The 20,801-nt window shown below is 48.7% G+C and overlaps 1 protein-coding gene across 1 annotated transcript in view; it reads right to left on the bottom strand.

Moving 5' to 3' along the window:
- Positions 1–4,691: 4,691 nt before the first annotated feature.
- The window catches only part of CYP21A2 (cytochrome P450 family 21 subfamily A member 2), a 28,346-nt gene continuing 12,236 nt past the window's right edge, over positions 4,692–20,801 (bottom strand). The window contains exons 6-10 of the mRNA XM_084831029.1: positions 15,673–15,759; positions 14,631–14,834; positions 11,292–11,461; positions 10,398–10,501; positions 4,692–6,278 (exon numbers count right to left, since the gene is read on the bottom strand). Of these exons, the coding sequence (XP_084687155.1) occupies positions 6,016–6,278; positions 10,398–10,501; positions 11,292–11,461; positions 14,631–14,834; positions 15,673–15,759 (828 nt within the window). The 3' untranslated portion in view covers positions 4,692–6,015. The remainder of the gene's footprint in view (positions 6,279–10,397; positions 10,502–11,291; positions 11,462–14,630; positions 14,835–15,672; positions 15,760–20,801) is intronic.

The raw sequence follows: 20,801 nt of genomic DNA, 5'->3' as shown, positions 1-20,801 counted from the left end.
ATGTTTAAAAATAAAAAATAAATTTAAATAAGATGGAGAGGGAATAATTACTTTCTTTTGATGATGTTGGGGTGTGTATGTGTTTAAAGGGACATTTAGCTCTGTGGCTCACAAGTGGTGCAGGCTTGAACCTGACGCTATTTTGAGAGCAGAATAGAGTTGCTGGGTTTCTTGATCAGCGATAGCGCCAGGTTTTTCAGGGCCCTTGGACAAGACACCCTGAGTGGGGGCCCCCTTCCTCGGTGAGTCTATCTTCCCACTGCCATTTCACCATCTGCTGTTGCTCCTCATCCTCTTTCCCATCCTTGCTTGTTTGACAGGCACGGAGCAAGTAGACAGTGGCATTATCCACTGCTCCTCCTTCTCACAACCACCATTGTCTGGGCCAGAAGGAAAGGAATGTGAACAAGGAGGTTGTAATGGTGGAGAGGAGGAGCAACTCCAGGGAACTCTTTTCAGTGAGCCCCTGCTGGGATGTGGGCCCTGGGCAGGTGCCCAACTTGCCTACCCTTGACGCCAGCTCTGCTCTTGATTCTAAGGGGGAGGAGCCTGGCAGAGTGGGGGTGGAGCCTCGTAGCATCTAACCTGGATGGTACTTAGAGAATCAGGGAGAAGAGCGTGGCGATGCCAAGAAGCAGGGCTGGCCCAAGCCATTTTGCTGCCTGAGGCAGAACAGCAAACTAGCCCCGAGTCAAGGTGCAAGCCTGCAGCTGGAGGCAGAAAGGGCCTGGGGCATTGCCATTCTTTTTTTCCTTCCCCTCTCAGATTCCAGCAGCAGCTGCGGGACAGGAGAGACCAAGTTCACTTCAGACCTCTGGGTGCAGGGTGGGGGGAGGGAAAGAGGCAGCAGCTCTTGTGTGACTGACAAGAAGACACACGCTGTTTGGCAGCATCTCTCTCTGTCTCTCCCTCACACTAGCAGCAGGGACCACAGGGCTGTGCAGGACGCATCTCACAGCTGGGGCAGAAGAAATAGGAGGTGGAAGCAACAGCAACGGCTTGGTTTGGAGGCTCAGGGCACCAGGCTGTGTGTTGCAGCAGCCCCAAGCACTGTAAGCACAACGTAAGGGTGGTGGTTGGGATGGGAGGGCAGTGGCTCAGTAGGGGAGAGGGCCCCAATCCGTCGCTCCTCGTGATCCGCCACTCAATCTGCTGCTCCAAGCAGACGTTTCACTCTCTTTCATTAAAGGACCGTCTCTGCATAGAAGCGAGTGTGTGTGTGTGTGTGTGTGTGTGCGCGCGTGTGTCCTGGGGGTTCATCACACGGGGGCAGAAATCAGCATCAATGCTGGGGCTTTGTCTGTCCGGTTTCATCGCAGGATTGGATCGCATTCCTTTACACAGTAATTTTATCCTGTTATATTCCGTTCTTTACCTTTTCATGGGGTGGCTACTTTTCAGTGAAAAGCCATTACACATGCTGGGGACATCACGAAATTTCCTCCCTGGTTCCCTCCCCGCTAGGGATGTACAAAAGTCACTTACCTTTTAGCAAAATTGATTCGCGGTGAGGGGGAGGCGCTCCGTCCCTCCCCCCGAAATTCTGGCCGGGGGGGGGGGAGGCGCTCCATCCCTCCCCTCCGAAATTCTGGCCGGCTGGCTCTGCTCCGCAGGGATTCTGCAGAGCCGCCGGCCGGCTCCGCCAGCGGCCGGACATCCGGCCGCTGGCTAGCAGGGACGCAAATGGCCATAGCCACCGCCGTTTGCATCCCTGCAGTCAGCCATGATAGGCTACATAAATGTTTACGTAGCCTATCACGGCTGATTTAAAAGAAAAAAAATGCGCATATGCAAATGGCGGCGCCCATGGGCGCCGTCATTTGCGTTCCTTATTTTGGCACGTCTTAGTCTACGTAAACGTTTACGTAGACTAAGACGGCGAATTCCCCTTATTTTCGCCGTCTTAGTCTACGTAAATGTTTACGTAGACTAAGACGTGCCAAAATAAGGAACGCAAATGGTGGTGCCCATCGGTGCCGCCATTTACGTACGCGCGTGGTTTTTTTTTTCTTTTAAATCAGCCGTGATAGGCTATGTAAACATTTATGTAGCCTATCACGGTGTTTTTAAAAAAATCTAGCCGTGATAGGCTACGTAAATATTTACGTAGCCTATCAGGTTTTTTTTTTACTGGAAATGGCGGCGGTGGCGGCAGCCGGTCGGAAGACCGGCCGCCACCGCCGCACCGCCAGGAAGATCCGCCCAAGGTAAGTCCCGTCCCGGGGGGGGGGGGGGGCAGACCGTTCTGCCACCAATTTCGGGGGGCCGAATGCGCTGGCATTCGGCCTCCCCAAGATTCGTGGCGAAATTCTCTGACATCCCTACTCCCCGTGCGGATTACTGGTGGTTGTGATGGACACGCAATGCGAGTGGACAGCAACCTCCAGCGAACTGCCTGAACCCGGCCCCCGCAGGCACCGGTTTCCCAGCAAATTGCTGGCGTGCCGGCCATCCTGTGCTGTGGAGTAAGCAGCCGAAGTCGGGAGTGAAAGTCGGTGCGCTGCATTTAGTCACGATGTGGTGGCAAGCCGGCAGGTCAGTACACTGACCTGCCCACCACCCTGATGTCACTGCTGTCATCATCATGAATATGCCCCCAACAACCTCAAACAAAGCGGGTTTTTCACGCTATGGGAGACGTACACGAGCAGGCCATGGCGCTCCTATTGCGCGGGTGGAAAAAATACTGCATCTTTTCCGTTTGGGGATAACATGGGCTAGGCCAGGGGAAATGGCAGGAAAATCACTGGAGGATTACAACATCGTGTAATGGACCTGCAAATGTCCATGAGTGGTGAATCATGAATGTGCGATAAATTGCAGGTGTAGAGATACTCCTGATGAGCAGAGTTAGAGCTGCAATATGCCCACTTTTTGCTCCCCTGTTTCCTCCCACACCCCAATCCTTCCAACTCCTCCATCTTACAAAAACATATCTCTTGAGCTGCAATCCTATACACATTCTCCTGGATGTGAGCCCCCCTGAACGCAACGAGGCTGACCTCTGAGTTGATATACATAGGGCTGCATTGAACTATGGATGTTACCTTAAGCTTTTTGGTGGAAGGGAGGAATAGGGGAGGTTGCCCAATTTATCATTCCCTCTATTTCCGGTGTTCAGGCTAGGAGTGCCATTTCTTTTGTAGCCAAATCACCACCACCCACACACAAGAAGGAGGTATCAGCAGGCTTAGAGAACCCCAAATGTATTTTAATTTTGTTTACACAAAACTGCAGGGAAGGGATCTTCAAAAACAGCCCCATGAGGGGGAAGGGGAAATGGAATGGAGTATCACAGAGCCCTGGAGAAGGCAGGGGGAATGGAAACAGAATCATAGAGAAGGAGATGCCTGACTGACAGGACAATGAACAGAAGCACTGCAACTTTTTTTGCAGATCCCACTCCTTTAAACACATTATTAACATAAAATTATACCCCACTCTTCAACTCTAACAGTGTTTCCAGAATGGATAACAATGAAATTGTTGCACTAAAACAATTCAGCATGTTAACGCCATTAAAACAGCAGAATATCAACAGGAGCACTAGATGTTAAACTAGTGCCCATGCCATAAAAACTTATACCAAACAGTATTTTTTAAAGGCCTGGGTGTTTTTTTTAAGGGATCTTCACCTGGTACCAAAGAGATAACAAAGCAGTTGCCAAGTGAGCCTTTCTTGAGACGGTGCTTCAGAAATAGGGGGCCACCACTGAAAAGGCCCCATCTTGGATCACCACCTGCTTTTCTTCCGTGGGCAAGGAGGCCCAAAGAAGAAAACCTGGGCAAGTTTGTGTAGGAGCATGCAGACCTTTAAGTATGCCTAAAGCCCCCCTGTGTCCCCCCCCCAGTTGCTTAGATTAAATAAAAACAAAGAAAAGATTAGAATTGCATACATTTTAGCTTATTTTCAGTGACTGACCCTCTACGTTGCAATCCAGAGAGGAGAGAGAAGTCATGATGCCATGGACTAAAGACCCCAGTCCCTTCCCCCTGGGAGTCTGGCATAGTTGTCTTCTGGCTTCTGAGATTACACCAGGTATGACCCAAACTCACATCCTTAAGGACTAGAAACTTGCTTTTAAAATCTTTTTTTTTAAGATTCTTGGAGACCTTGAACCCTGAACAACTGACAACTCTGGTAACTCACACTAAATACATTTTAAGCAGTTTATACTTAACAGGGTCACTTTTGAAAGATGTTTGCAAAAAGCACAGAAAATAAACTGGGGTAGTTTGGTATGCCAATTCTTTATAATTAGGAGAGGGAGTCACAAATTTGCCCCATATGCAAATGTCAGTTGTGTATGGGATACATTTCTGCACCCTGGAATGTATGTTTATTCCCAGAAAATAAAAGGGTAAATGGCACTCGAATATCTGTTGGATGTGTCATGTCACAAAGTTTTGGTGATAACGTCTTAAAAGAGCAATGCTGCAGTGCCAAACAAGACAAAACATTATTTAAGGCCTCAGCCCTCGCCTGGGTGGTTTTTGTGTGCTTTAAAACCAACACCAAAAGCAAGCGGGGAGGCCCAATTCGGACCTGAGCTAGGACTGGGGGGAAATTTGTTTGATTTTAAGGCGAACTTAGCTAATTTCACAGTTTTGAACCAATATGTGAACCAAAACTCAGTTATCCTTCAACATTCACACTTCTCTGAATTTTGCCATGGAGTTGACCAATGAAAAAACATGTACAGAAATGTGTTTATTAGGGAAAGGTGCACACAAAAATGCATATTTCAGTGAAAATAACATTAAAAAATGCATTATATTAGGAAAATTGCTTGTGAAAAACATGTGTATTACTCAAAATTGCATACAAACATGCCTGTCTTAGGAGAAATGCACACAAAAACATGCCTAAATGTTCAAGTAAACTTTTTTTTATAAGTTTGGTATGAGCCAAAACTTAAGATTCAAAAAATAAGAGACTGAGAAAACCAAGTATCCTTACTCAGGACTGTAGCTTATAGCGCCCCCTTCTCTCCACATCATGTTTCTGATCCAAAAGAAAAATTTTCCTGCATTGAGCAGGGGGTTGGACTCGATGGCCTTGTAGGCCCCTTCCAACCCTACTATTCTATGATTCTATGATTCAATCCCATCCCCTGCCCTGCTATTGGGAGTTGTTTTTTTTAAAGCCACACAAGAACTACAGGCAGCAATAACGTCACATCTCGTTTGGCTCCAAGTTGTATATTTTTGCAAATTACCCTCATGCAAAAGAAGAGTTAAATCACCAAGGGAACCCCAGAAGCCTCCAAACAGGGGACAAACCAGCGTCAGTGATTTACCAGGGAAAGGTAGCAAATTAAATAAATAAAACAACAAGGACTGTCCCTGACCAAGAGAGACAGTTAAAGCTTCCTTCAGTGGGTCCCCTCGTTCTCGCTCCTATTACTGACCGCTCCTGCCCCTCTTATCTGCTTGTCCTCTACGCACTTGTTCAACACCGAGAGAGTTGGTGAGCGAACTCCTCCCCGCAGCTGTCCCCAGTCGTTCTCGAGCCTGAGCATGGCTGCCAGGCAAGGAGGGGGCAGTCTCCTCACCACCACTGTCACTGCTTACTTGGTCACCCCTTCTGAGCCAGAGGAAAAGGGTGCAGGAATGAGCAGGGGGCAAGGGGGAGGAGCAGCAGCAGCAGCAGCAGCAGGGCCCTAATGGGGTGAGCTTGCCTGGTCATGCTGATCTCAGGCAACAGACCCTGTGAACAGGGGCTGTGAGCCCAGAGCGCCAAAAAAACAAGCCTGGAAATGTTGGGGATGAGGCAGGTTTGGAGATGTAGGATCAAGTCTTTGGGCTGCTCATGTTCAGCAGAAGCGGCATGCCTCTGGGGCGCACATGTTCAGCAGAAGAGTCTAGCCCACCTTTCATGACATGTGATTTAGGTGAAATTGGTGAATGTTGGGGACACTGTGTGAGGACAGTACTGGGAGTGAGAGAAGAACGGAAAGAACAGGGCCAGGGCAGATGAGGGAGGGGGTTCCGTCCTCCTGACACGCGGAGGCCTCATTCTGCATGGTCAGCCACTGCCCGGGGCACCAGCTGCACCCTGAACGGTTTGCACTGCACAAGGAAGCTAAAGTGTATCCGGAGGTCGGGGAGGCACCCGGACGGTGAGGGCAAGATCTGGAAATCCCGCAGGATGTGGGCGAGGAAGAGAAAGGACTCCATGCGGGCCAAGCTTTCCCCCAGGCAGATCCGTGCCCCGCAGCTGAATGGCACCAAATGCCGCTGGGCCTCAGCTGAGGCATCACCCTCTAGGAATCTCTCTGGGCAGAAGGAAGAGACACAGACCAAGTCAGAAATGGAACTGTAAGTCCAGGGAAGGGAATCAGGCCTGGGACTGGGGCCTCTTGCTTTGCACACGCTTCCTCCGACCCTGCTTACCCACGGATGGCTGCAGGATCTTGGAGGTGCCCAAGTAAAAAAAGTCCATGCCCTGCCCATCCCCACAAAGACATCTGCCCCCTTGCCCAGTGGCAAGATGTTTCCAACCACTCCATTCCACGCATCCCCAATTTTCCATCACCCCCCCCCCAGTCAATTAGCATCTGCCACCACTGATCACAACTCAGTCCTCATTGGGATATTTTTGGGGCTCTCCCCCACTTAGAATCCCCCCTTTTTTATACTCTGGCAAACCTGGGGGGTTCACCCATACCTGCTAATACTTCCCTCCTGTGTGTGTCAGTGGTGCTTTTTAGGCTACATAAGCAACAACATGCACAGCCCGAACACTGGAAATAGGGAGAATGACCCCATCCCTTGGGGATCAATGGGTACATTTGGAATTTTGGGAGAGTCTAATGGGAGCTCTCCCAAGATGGCTGCCAGGGCAGGGGGCGGGGTTGCCCATTCATAAAAAGGCTGCCATGGTGGGCATGGGTGGGCATAAAACACCCATTTCTCAGAAGGCAAACTGGTGCGACCAAAAGTAAACTACTGTGCCCAAGAAGCTAAGTCCAAAGCAAGAGGTGGGGTCTGAGCTCCAAAACACAAAACCATTATTTTGAGCCCAAATAAAGATGGGGCTGGAGGAAAGCCCTTCACTTTGCAGCATGCCAGCCTCCCAGTTTTTTAAAAAGTGCAATTTAAACAAATCTTAAGAAATAAACATCAGGAGGGTTAGGAAGCTTGGTGGGTGCCAAGAGAGGTGCCTCGGAGCACCACACTGAAGGCCCCGGGATTAGACTAAGATATGGAGGATAATTCTTTCATTTTTTACATTTCTATACCACCCAATATCCAAAGCTATCAACAGGCTTGAGAACTAAATGGAACCTCTGTGTTATCAGGCACTTTGCTTCTGAGTACCCAACACTGAGGACAAACAGCCTAACCTACTTCGCAAGATTGTTGTGAGGCTACATTACCACGTATTCCAATTAGCCGCAGGTAGATCCTTTGAGGGGTATTGGTAGTGGAGCTAAACAGAACCCACCAGATTTACAGAGGCAGCTTACCTCTGAATCCGAGACACCTGGGATAAACAATGGAGAAGGCCTGTTGCCTTCATGGAAGTATGCAATTGGCCAGTGTTGGAAAGAGGGTGTTGGGCTAGGCCAGGAGCGCTGAACCTCTTCAGCAGAGGGCCAAACTCCACTTTGGAAAAGCTCTTGGGGGCCACATTCCACTGGAGCCTTCCAGGTATTTTGGATTACGTGCTGGCTGGGGCTGATGGAAGGCGTAATCCAAAACAGCTGGAGAGCACCCCTACCCTTGAACTAGTGGGGTGGATTAGGGACTGTACTGGGTCTAGGGCCCAGCAGAGCCTTCAAATATCCATGGATACCAGGCAATAGCATGATCTTGTCAGATGTTAAAAACAGGCATTCTCTGCCACAGACACACATGCGCGCACAGAGAACACACACACACACACACACACACACACAGAAATACAGTCAGGGCCAGAAATATTGGAACAAGGATAACTGTTTTGGCAGTTGGCCTCTGCACACCACCACACTGAAGTTGAAAGGAAACACACCGAGATGGGAGAGAAGTCAGGACTGTCAGCTGTAATTCAAGGGTTTTTACAAAAGTGGGGCACTAACCATTCAGGAAGGACAGCCAGTGGCATACACACACACACCCCATCCTTGGTGGCTCATAAGTAATGGAACAAGCCAACATCATTTCAAACTTAAGGATCGCCTTTAATACCTGGATGAAAATCCTTTGCAGTCAATGACTGCCCGAAGTCTGGAACCCATGGACATGACCAAATGCTGAGTTTCCTCCCTCGAGATGCTTTGCCAGGCCTTTACTGCAGCTGCCTTCAGCTGCTGCTTGTTTGTGGGTCTTTCTGCCTTCAGTCTTGTCTTCAGGAAGTGAAAAGCATACTCTATTGGGTTGAGATCAGGTGACTGACTTGGCCATTGCAGAACATCCCACTTCTTTGCCTTCAGAAACTCTTGGGTAGCTTTTGCTGTATGTTGTGGGTCATTATCCACCATCTGCAATATGAAGCAGCGTCCTACCAGTATGGCAGCATTCGGGTGAATCTGAGCAGAAAGTATAGCCCTATACACTTCAGAATTCATCCTTTTATCAGCAGTCAGGTCATCAATAAACACCAGTGACCCGGTTCCATTGGCAGCCATTCATGCCCATGCCATAACACTGCCTCCACCATGTTTGACAGATGATGTGGTATGCTTTGGATCATGAGCTGTTCCTTTCCTTCTCCATACTTTTCCCATCATTCTGGTACAAGTTAATCTTGGCTTCATCAGTCCAAAGACTCTTATTCCAGAACTGGGCAGGCTTTTTTAGGTGTTTGCTGGCAAAGGCTAATCTGGCCTTTCTGTTCTTGAGCGTTACCAGTGGTTAGCACCTTGTTGTGAAGCCTCTGTATTTACATTCATAAAGCCGTCTCTTGACTGTAGATGTTGACAATGACATGCCTATCTCTGCAAGAGCGTTCTTGACCTGGCTAGATGTTGTGAAAGGGTTCCTCTTCACCATGAGCAGAATTCTGCAGTCATCCACTTTAGTTGTCTTCCGACTTCCGTGGTCTTCCAGGCCTTTTGCTGTTGCTGAGCTTGCCAGTTAATTCCTTCTTTTTCAGGATGTTCCAAACTGTTGTATTGGCCACTCCCATTGTTTTTGCTATCTCTCTGATGGGTTTATTTTGTTTCCTCGGCCTAATGATGGCCTTCTTCACTCGCATGGACACCTCTTTGGACCTCATGTTGGGAGTTCCAGTGAACAGCTACCAAATGCAAATGTAACACTCAGAACCACCTCCAGGCCTTTTATCTGCTTGATTGGTCATGGGGCACCCAGGAAACAGGCCACCCCTGGCCATGCAGCTGCTTGTCAGCCATTCATTCCATTACTTATGAGCCACCAATGATGGGGGCATGTGTATGTCACTGGCTGTACTTCCTGAACGGTTAGTGCCCCACTTTTCTCAAACCCCTTGAATTACAGCTGAAAGTCCTGACTTTGCTCCCATCTGGGTGTGTTTCCTTTCAGCTTCAATGAGGTGGTGTACAGAGGCCAACTGCCAAAACAGTTATCCTTGTTCCAATATTTCTGGCCCTGACTGTACATACACATACGCACAGATACGCACATAGACACACACACATCCAGAGATGCACACATAGAGAGAGTGACAGGCTTTCCTCACACGGAGCTTTTATCCTGTGATTGAGATGGCTCCCTCATGGAAGTTTGTGGGCTCTTTACATGACGCCGTGATCCTCCAAGGCGTCTCCTGCACTAAATGCCCTTTGTTCCGTTTTTAAATAGATCGAAGATAATGAGCTCTCAAATTACCCCGTTGTGTTCAGCTTCAGTTTCCTCCATGAAAGAGGAGCGAGATCAATGAAAGATAATGGAAGGCTCGGATACCGGAGAAGGAAGGGGAAAGGGGAGGGGGGAAAGGAAGTGGATGAAAAAGGGAGTCGTTGTGATCCTGCATTTAAAATGGAAGTAGAAAGCTCCATTTTAAATGCAGGATTTTAGGCTGATGTAGAGATGCCCATACAGACACAGAGAGAGACACACAAAGAGAAAGCAAAAGAGAGAGAGATACACACACACATAGAAATACACAGCGAGGGAGAGGGAGGGAGAGGCACATTCATACAGATACACACGACAGAGATACACACATACAGACAGCTACACAGACACAAAGAAAGACACACACACACACACACGCACACACTACAGAGATACACTTACGCAGGTACACAGACACAAAGAAAGAGACAAATGGACTGACACAGATATACACACACAGACACACTACAGACATACACACACACACACGTGTAGACAGCGACACACGCAGAGACGCACAGAGACAAAGGGAGAGAGAAACAGACACAGAGAGAGAGAGAGAAAGAGAGAGAGGCATCAGAGAGCAATACCTGGTCTGAACTCCAGAGGCTGACTCCATTTGCTCTCATCATGATGGGCCCCATAGAGATTGGGGATGACCGTTGTGCCCTTGGGGATCGAAAAGCCAGACAGACTCGGAGGGAGGAGGTGTGGGGAGGAGAGAAGGAACAACGGATTGAAAAACGCCATCCCACAGGCTTGGCTTCCTCCCCGCTCTGCTCTGACCCCTGGCCTGTTCCTTCAGTGAGCCCCGGGCCCCTCGCTCGCCCGGCAGTGATGAGGAGGGTTCCGTGCAAGGCCTCCTCCCTCCAGGTGCCAATGGCAGAGAGGGCAGCTGGCTAGAGCCAGGAAAGGCCTGCTAGGCCTCACCCGTAGCAAGCCATGATGCTGGCGGGGAAAAGCAGCCCCAGGCACAAAGAAGCAAAAAAGGAAAACAGGGAGAGGTAAGACGTGTGGCTGAAGCCAGTGCCAACTGTGGGTGGGTCAGCCATTTTCTCTTTGTCTTTCTGCCACCCCCTTTTCTCTCTCTCCCTCTACCTTCCTGCCCAACGAACTGCCAGGGAAGGAACAGATCACTCTTGCCAGAGCTGACTGCAGGCAGAGGGCTTTTGAAATGAGGCCAAGGGCCACATGAAATCAGGCCAGCTGCAGCCTTAGGGCCACCAGGTGGCCCATCAGTGCCTTACGCTGGGCTTGTGAATTCCTTGGAGACATTGCAGTGGACACTGGAGGGAGCAGAATGCTGAATTACGCGGACCTTTGGTCTGATCTAGCAGGGCCCCGCCTTATTTACCTACGGAAAGGACTGCCAATGTCTGAAAGTCCAGGGGGGCCATCCCTGCCGTGCAGGGGGTCAGAGGTCGGGCCAGCAGCCAGATACTACATGTGGGAAATGCCCCAATGGGACTGTGAGAATCTAATACCTGGTATCACGGATGGTCATATGGGGCAAAGCAAGGGGAGCCGAAGGGCGCAGGCGCAAGGTCTCTGTGATGACGGCACTGAGGTAGGGCAGGTGCTCGCGGTCGTTGTAAGTGGGGTCACGACTGGGTCCGACAACGGTCATTAACTCTTTGTGGATTTGCTCCTGAACCTGGAGTGGCAGAAAGGCAGGAACAAACATGGAGGGTGGGGGGGAGTAGGACCCCAAATATCCACAAACGCCTGAGCTTGAGTCTCCACATTCCTACACCAACCCCTGCAAGTTCAACATCTGGTCCACTCTTTTTCATATTTATTTATTTGTTACATTTATATCCCACCATTTTTCCTCTTGCAAGGAACCCAAGGCAGCGTACATGCTCCTCCTCCTCTCCATTTTTATCCACACAGCAACCCTGTGAGGTAGATTAGGATGAGAGACAGTGACTGGCCCAAAGTGCCCCAGTGAGCTTTATGGCTGAGTGGGTTCAACTTCAAGGGCTCTGTAGCTCTCCCTTCTTATGGTTCTTTATCTATAAACCAGACTTGAACTGGACAGCCCTTCAAACAGAGGACACCTTCAAAATAGAGGGCAGTCCTCTGTCAGACCTTCAAAATAGAGGGCAGTCCTCTGTCAGACCTTCAAAGAGAGGACTGTCCTCCATATAGTGAGTAGCCACCCGAATTTCCAGTGGTCATAGAATTATAGAATAGTAGGGTTGGAAGGGGCCTACAAGACCATCGAGTCCAACGCCCTGCTCAATGCAGGAATCCAAGTCAGAGCATCCCCGACAGATGGCTGTCCAGCTTCATCTTGAATGCCTCCAGTGTGGGAGAGCCCACCACCTCCCTAGGGAATGGGTTCCATTGTCTTATTGCTCTAACAGTCAGGAAGGTTTTCCTGATGTTCAGCCGGAATCTGGTTTCCTGTTACTTGAGCCCATTATTCCGTGTCTTGCATTCTGGGAAAATCAAGAAGAGATCCTGGCCTTAAGTTGGTCTGATCAGCAGGGTTCTCTTCTTATGTCATGCTGTAAAGCAGGAGTGGGGAACCGGTGGCACTCCAGACATCAACACACTCCAACTCCCATCAGTTCCCATCAATTCCCGCCACCATGGCCTATGGTTGGGGTGATGGGAGTTGGAGTCCAGACACATCTGGAATGCCACAGGTTCCCTACACCCTGGTGTAGAAAAAGTGGACAGAGAGATGTTTTTCTCACCCTCTCGTAATACTAGAACCAGAGTCATCCAGAGACATCAATCAGCACTTAGATTCAGACGAAAAGTTAACTTCCTCACACAAATACATGATTAAATGTATTGAAGTCACTGCTACCAGATGTCGCAGCTGTTCCAGCAGCCATACAGAGAGAGATAAGAGGGGAAAGCAGGGCCATTCCATCAGCCCTGCTGAAAGACTACTACATTTTTTCCTCTTCCCTCCTCATGCCTTTTTCCTTGTGTGTTGTATCCTTTGAGATTGTAAGCCTGGAGGCAGGGATTGTCTTGTTTTACTGATTGAATGCTAGTGGCTCCAGGAGTCTCTTTGGTTGAGGGTTGCGATAAAAATACTTTAAATAAATAAACAAACAAACAAACAAATATATTGCAGTCATTGCTAAAGGATGTTGCAGTGGCTTTTGGCTAAAAAGTCTTTAAAGGGGGGTGGATTAGACAAATTCATGAAGAAGAGGTCTGTCATTGGTAATTACCGACAATCATGAAATTGAACCTCAATGTTCAGAATGAATGGGAACCTCCGTGTAGTGAAATGGAACCTCCGTCTTCACCAAACACCACTTGCTTGGGGAAAGACAACGAGAGAGACTACTTCCCTCATGTCTTGCTTGTGGGCTTCCCAGCCGGCCATGAAATGGTGGATAAGATGGAGCCTTTGGGCAGGGAAGTTCTGGCCCTCCAGATCTCGTCAGACACCAAGGCCCATCAGCCCCAGCCAGCCAGGGAGGATGGGGTGTTGGAGTCCAGCAACATCTGGAGGGCCACAGCTATAGCGCTTTGACTCCCTTCCATGACCCTTGCATGGAGAAGTGGTGATGGAGGTCTTTGGAAGAGATGTGGGGGGAACTATCAGAGAGACAAACCAAAACATAGGCTGAGAGGGAATCTACTTTGGCACAGGGGACCACAAAGTCCAGGGTGTCTCCCCTCTAAGCAGGGCTGGCTCCAGGTTTTAGGGGGGCCTTGGGCAAGGCACCCTCGGTGGGCCCCCTCCCTCAGTGTGAGCCGACCTTCTCACCCCCACTGTAGCCAGCTGCTCTTGCTCCTCCTCCCCTTTCTCCTCATTGCTCCCACCTGCTTGCCTGAGAGGCACAGAGCCGGGAGCAAGCCGGCCGTGGCGTCTGCTGCGCCTCCTTCTCACCACCACCGTTGTCTCGGCCAGAGCAAGAGGCCGGCTGCAAGGGCAAAGAAGAGGAGGAGCTCCAGGGAGCTCTTGTCACTGGGCCCCTGCTGGGATGTGGGCCCTGGGCAGGTGCCTGACCATGCCTGACATTGGCCCTGCTGGAGAGTATGCCCCACTGCATGCAGTGGGATAGGTGTGAAGGGAGCCTTTCTGGCAGGCAAAATACCTCCCCCTTTTTCGCTGGCAAATTACACAACAGACCAGAAAACAAACCCAGGCAAACACACCACACTAAAACAAACCAGCTCACTCATGGCAGAAAGGTAAGGTAAGAGGTAGGGGAAAGCAGCGCCAGCTCCAGGTTTTGAAGGGCCCTTGGGCAAGACCCTCCACAGCCCCCTCCCTCAGCGCGTCTGCCTTCTCACCACCACTGTCACTGGCTGCTCTTGCTCTTCCTCCTCCTCCTCATTGCTCCCACTTGCTTGCTTGACAGGCGGAGAACCAGTGAGCAAGTCAGCTTTGGCATTCATTCATTCATTCATTCATTCATTCATTCATTCATTCATATCCTGCCTTTTTTCCTCCTTAAGGAACCTAAGGCAGCATACATAATCCTCCTCCTCTCCATTTTATCCTCATAACAACCCTGTGAGGTAGGTTGGGCTGAGAGTCTGTGACTGGCCCAAAGACTCCCAGTGGCCGAATGAGGGACTTGAACCCGGGTTCCCCCGACTCCCAGTCCAACACTCTAGCCACTGCACCACACTACACTACATATTTGCTGCTGCTCCTTCTTACCTTCTTGTTTAGGCCAGAGCAAGAGGCAGGTGGAGAAGCATGTTACCATGGTGAGGAGGAGGAGCAACTCCAGGGGACTCTTGTCAGAGGGCCCCTTCTGGAGTGTGGGCCCTCAGCAAATGCCCAACCATGCCTACCTAGCCTTGACGCCAGCCCTGCCCCTAAGTCTTCATCCTACCTGTGGGTGGTGCAGCAAGAAGGCCACAGCCCAGACGAGTAAGGTAGCAGTAGTCTCGGTACCTCCGATAAGCAGGTCTATGACGGCCATGTGGACGTGCTCTGGCATGAGGCCAGTTTCTCCCCACTTGCCAGCACTGTGGTCACGCACGAACTGCAGCATGTGATCCACTATGTCCCGTATCTCTGTGGGCTGATGGGTCTCCTGAGAGGGTGAGGGCATACGGCACAACAGAAATCCTGCCTTCCTCGGTTCGATGATTTCTACACTGCCATTCCAGAGGCATAACTGCCCTCCCAAGCCGGTGTACAAAATGTCATAAAACCATAACCATAAAATATAACCAGCCAATTAAAACCACAGTACAAGCTGAGGGAAAGTATTTAATTAATCCCAGTAATTCATAAAAAGCAGACTGAACTAAAAAGGTTTACAACTTTTTCTTTAACAATTCCCAAGGACGAAGCCCATTGCTCCCGTTTTCCTTTATGGGGTTAGAAGAGTCCAAGTTGATGAGAACCGGAGTTAAGCAATGGAATTCACTACGATGAGGCAGAGGGATGGCCAACAATTTGGATGGCTTTAAAACGGAGTTAGACAAATTCATGGAAGAGAAGGCTATCAATGGCTACTAGTCCTGATGGCTATGTGCCACTACCAGTGTCAGAGGCAGCGAGCCTCTGGGGAACATGGGCGAGAGAATGCTGTTGCCCTCATGTCCTGCTTGTGGGTTTCCATGTGCAGCTGGTTGGCCACTCCGTGAAGAGAATGCTGGACTAGATGGACCTTTCATCTGATCCAACAGGGCTCCTCTGATGTTCTTCTCCAGAATTAAACTCCCAGTTTGATTTCTGTTTACTAGGACTTCACCCATGCTTTCTCAGAGAAACCAGGACCCCAATTTAATCCAATTTTAATGCAGTTTCACGTTATTTTACAGTTGTGTGCAAGGAAGCTATAGGCTGCCCCTTCTAGTCATCTTCTCTTAGCCCATCGCCATGAGAAAATCCCAACCCAACTTACCCAGTCTCCACATTCTCACCTGGTGTTTCTTCATCTGCCTTTGGATAAAGGTGTCCCGGGTTTTGATGCAGGAAAGCAGGTGTTGCAAGGTGGGGTTTGGGAAGACCTAGGGTGCAGCAGGGGCCCAGAATTTATTTGCTTTCAGCACAAGCACCCAGAGAGGGCCCCCACCCCCATCACAGCTCTGTTTCAGTTTCCCGCCTCCTGATTCCTGAACCCTTTAGTCCCCTCTGCTGGACAACCTCATCCTCTTTCATACCCCAAGCACAGTGCCCTTCCTCTACCAGATTCCCTTTCTATGTCCCAAACAGAAGCTGCACTATTTGTCAGCATTTCGTGGATGATCATTCCCACTCTACAATGGGAATGCATATGAACTTTCTACAACATCACAGCAAGCAACACATTTTGCAGCCACTCTCATACCTCCTACATTTGGAAGGATAATCTAAGCCTTCCCATGACCTTGAAGAAGACCCCTACCATTTATTTTAATAATGGGATGATCAGGGTAATTTTATATATGGGGTGTGTGTGTAAAGCAGCAAAACAGCAAAGCAACAAGGAGGCTCTGGATCCATTGTGGATGCAGCTGGTCTTAATGTAAAATATATAAGAACAGAGTTCAAAAATATCTATTTCAGGCAGCTAACCATTTTGGCTTCCGCCCTCATTAGTAGCTGTGCAATATATATGTGTGTGTGCACGCGCACACAACAAACCAGGGTTTGGTTTGTTTCTTTTTTCCTAAAAGCAAAAACATTAAGAGGCATTACACTGCTGAGTTTTAAGGCTGATCTGAGCAAGCCAGTAGGGTATATTGGTTACTGTGTCAGACCAGAACTGAGGAGCACTGAGTTCAAATGTTGCCAGTTGGCTGTGAAGCACCCTGGGGATGTGTTTCCACCAGCAATTTACTCCAACCTGGCTGTGTGTGGAGGCTGCATGGTTTACATGACATTGTGGCCATCCAGCAGGCATCCCGGAGTTTATCGTGGAAAAACCGGTTCTTCTGAGACTGGTTATAGTCCGACTTTTCCATGGGGGTGTGTCGCTCACCTGCCCGTGACCTCACTGACCCAACCCTTTCCCTCTCTGTTTTCCAGAAGTTTCAATGCCATTTTGGAGCAGGATGCCACAGGACCAACTTTTTAAAAAACATTGAAAATAAGTGCTAGATCACTAGTGAGTATAAGCATGCTATCACGGGCTAACAAGTACTCCCACTACAGCCTGAAAATCAGGTTTATCTCAGGTCGCTTCCCCAGAACTACATGTGGGGAGGATCCACTGCTAATATTCCTTTGTGTCCTTCGGTCCCATTTCGCAAGCATCAAAGTTCAGCTTTCGTTTTACATGCTAAGGCGCTTTCTCATTATAGCACCATTACACAGATCTTCCATCAATATCTCGCTATCACTCTGTCACTCTATCACGAAATAGTACTAACATGCATTTGCACCATCGAGCGATAGCGCATTAGTTCAGCGGCGCCTGCTGACTCCTGTTGTAGTCAAAGAGGCTTGCTCCCGAAAATGCGCTACCACACATTTGTGATATCACACGATAGCGCAAGTATTCAGGGGTGCCTGCTAATGCGGTAGCCTGGTATTTATAGGGAAAGGGGGGGAAATGGACAGAATGGGGCTTTGGTCCGAGAAGTCTACTCAGAAGTAACTCCTGTTGTGGTCAATGAGGCTTGTTCCCGAGATTGCCATTAAAGGGAGTAGAGCTCGGGGGTGGGGGGGCTCTCTTATTGGTTGAGCAGCCCCTGCCAGTCTGATGATGTTCACTTCCAATCCCCCCACCCCACCCGGAAGTATGTTTCTGTCAGCAACTTATAATGGTGTGGTGCAGTCCTTCGTGGAGCCCCGTGCAGAGCCATGCCGATTCCATAAAAACTCCGGTATTCCTTTGTTTGCTTTACCCTTCCATTGTCATGGAAACATGGCCTGGGTAACTTTAGGCCAGTCACTACTATCTCTTAGCCTAACTGACCTCACAAGGCTATTGTGAGGATAATGAGAGCAGAGGGGAGAAGGGGGGTAATATATGATGCCCTCGGGTCCTCAGAGCAGGGTGGGCAAATTCAGGGGGTCTGGAGGCCATTTCCCACACACAGCCCCCCCCAAGTGAGCCACACTCCTGCTGCCCTCCTCCCCTGCAGAATTCTTGTTCTCAAGCTCAATGTGACCTTTTTATCACTCCGTGGGGGGGGGGGGAGGAACAGAGGATAAGTTCAACTAGCCCCAGATGTGATGACGCAGCTAGCTCAAAGCCAAAAGGACAGCTAGCAGCCAATGGTGCAGGTGGTGAACGACGAATCCTATGTTCTAAAGATCAACACACCATAGGAACCTGGAATGTAAGATCTATGAGCCAGGGCAAATTGGATGTGGTTATTGGGGAGAGGTCAAGATTAAATATAGACATTTTGGGTGTCAGTGAACTGAAATGGACTGGAATGGGCCACTTCACATCAAATGACCACCAGATCTACTACTGTGGACAAGAAGACCACAGAAGAAATGGAGTAGCCTTCATAATTAATAATAAAGTGGCTAAAGCAGTGCTTGGATACAATCCAAAAAATGACAGAATGATCTCAATTCGAATTCAGGGTAAGCCATTTAACATCACAGTGATCCAAATATACGCCCCGATAGTACGTCAAACAAAGATGTTATTTTCATTACAGGAGACTGGAATGCTAAGGTGGGTAGTCAAATGACACCTGGAATTACAGGCAAGCATGGTCTGGGAGAACAAAATGAAGCAGGACATAGGCTGATAGAATTTTGCCAACACAACAAATTGTGCATAACAAACACTCTCTTCCAACAACCTAAGAGACGACTTTATACATGGACTTCACCAGACAGTCGACACCGAAATCAGATTGACTACATCCTTTGTAGCCAAAGGTGGCGGACATCTATGCAGTCGGTAAAAACAAGACCTGGAGCTGATTGTAGTTCAGATCACGAACTTCTTATTGCACAATTTAGAATCAGACTCAAGAGAATAGGGAAGACCCACAGATCAGTTAGATATGAGCTCACGAATATTCCTCATGAATATGCAGTGGAGGTGAAGAATAGATTTAAGGGACTAGATTTAGTAGATAGGGTCCCGGAAGAACTATGGACAGAAGTTCGCAACATTGTTCAGGAGGCGGCAACAAAAAACGTCCCAAAGAAAAAGAAAACCAAGAAGGCAAGACGGCTGTCTGCTGAGAAACTGGAAGCAGCCCAAGAAAGAAGGAAAGCAAAAGGCAACAGTGATGGGGGGAGATATGCCCAATTAAATGCAAAATTCCAGAGGTTAGCCAGAAGAGATAAGCAATTATTTTTAAACAAGCAATGCGCGGAAGTGGAAGAAGATAATAGAATAGGAAGGACAAGAGACCTCTTCCAGAAAATTAGAAACAGCGGAGGTAAATTCCAGGCAAACATGGGTATGATCAAAAACAAAGATGGCAAGGATCTAACAGAAGCAGAAGAGATCAAGAGAAAGTGGCAAGAATATACAGAAGATCTGTATAGGAAGGATAATAATATCGAGGATAGATTTGACGGTGTGGTCAGTGAGCTAGAGCCAGACATCCTGAAGAGTGAGGTTGAATGGGCCTTAAGAAGCATTGCTAATAACAAGGCAGCAGGAGATGACGGTATCCCAGCTGAACTGTTTAAAATCTTGCAAGATGATGCTGTCAAGGTGATGCATGCCATATGCCAGCAATTTTGGAAAACACAAGAATGGCCAACAGATCGGAAAAAATCAACCTATATCTCCATACCAAAAAAGGGAAGCACCAAAGAATGTTCAAACTACTGAACAGTGGCACTTATTTCACATGCTAGTAAGGTAATGCTCAAGATCTTGCAAAGTAGACTCCAGCAATTCATGGAACGAGAATTGCCAGATGTACAAGCTGGGTTTAGAAAAGGCAGAGGAACTAGAGACCAAATTGCCAATATCCGCTGGATAATGGAGAAAGCCAGGGAGTTTCAGAAAAACATCTATTTCTGTTTTATTGACTACTCTAAAGCCTTTGACTGTGTGGGTCATAACAAATTGTGGCAAGTTCTTGGTGGTATGGGGATACCAAGTCATCTTGTCTGCCTCCTGAGGAATCTGTATAACGACCAAGTAGCAACGGTAAGAACAGACCACGGAACAATGGATTGGTTTAAGATTGGGAAAGGAGCACGGCAGGGTTGTATACTCTCACCCTAGCTATTCAACCTGTACGCAGAACACATCATGCAACGTGCTGGGCTTGATGAAGCCAAGACTGGAGTTAAAATCGCTGGAAGATTAACAATCTCAGATATGCAGATGATACCACTTTGATGGCTGAAAGCGAGCAACTTGATCAATAACTGGCAAATAGAGGGAGAAAACGTGGAGGCAGTGACAGACTTTGTCTTTCTAGGCGCAAAGATTACTGCAGACGCTGACTGCAGCCAGGAAATCAGAAGACGTTTACTTCTTGGGAGGACAGCAATGACAAATCTTGATAAAATAGTTAAGAGCAGAGACATCACACTGACAACAAAGGTCCACATAGTTAAAGCAATGGTATTCCCCGTAGTAACCTATGGCTGCAAGAGCTGGACCATAAGGAAGGCTGAGCGAAGGAAGATAGATGCTTTTGAACTGTGGTGCTGGAGGAAAATTCTGAGAGTGCCTTGGACTGCAAGAAGATCAAACCAGTCCATACTCCAGGAAATCAAGCCAGACTGCTCACTTGAGGGGATGATATTAAAGGCAAAACTGAAGTACTTTGGCCACATAATGAGAAGACAGGATACCCTGGAGAAGATGCTGATGCTAGGGAAAGTGGAAGGCAAAGGGAAGAGGGGCCGACCAAGGGCAAGGTGGATGGATGATATTCTGGAGGTGACGGACTCGACCTTGGGGGAGCTGGGGGTGGCGACGGCTGACAGGAAGCTCTGGCGTGGGCTGGTCCATGAAGTCACGAAGAGTTGGAAGCGACTGACCGAATAAACAACAACAAAGAGGTCAAATTTAGCTTGAGAACAAACTAATATTGACCTGTTTTTCACCCCATAGCGGAAAACAGACCCATTTTTTACCACCTCCCCAGATTTCAGTGGTATGGCAGTGGCATCAGCAAGGGGC

Source organism: Heloderma suspectum, chromosome 2 (assembly GCF_057233095.1).
Source record: "Heloderma suspectum isolate Gila_16-S chromosome 2, 16-S_ref, whole genome shotgun sequence".
Taxonomy (NCBI): Eukaryota; Metazoa; Chordata; class Lepidosauria; order Squamata; family Helodermatidae; genus Heloderma; species Heloderma suspectum.
The sequence above is the reverse complement of the archived record's forward strand: the minus strand, read 5'-3'. Positions and strand labels throughout refer to the sequence as shown.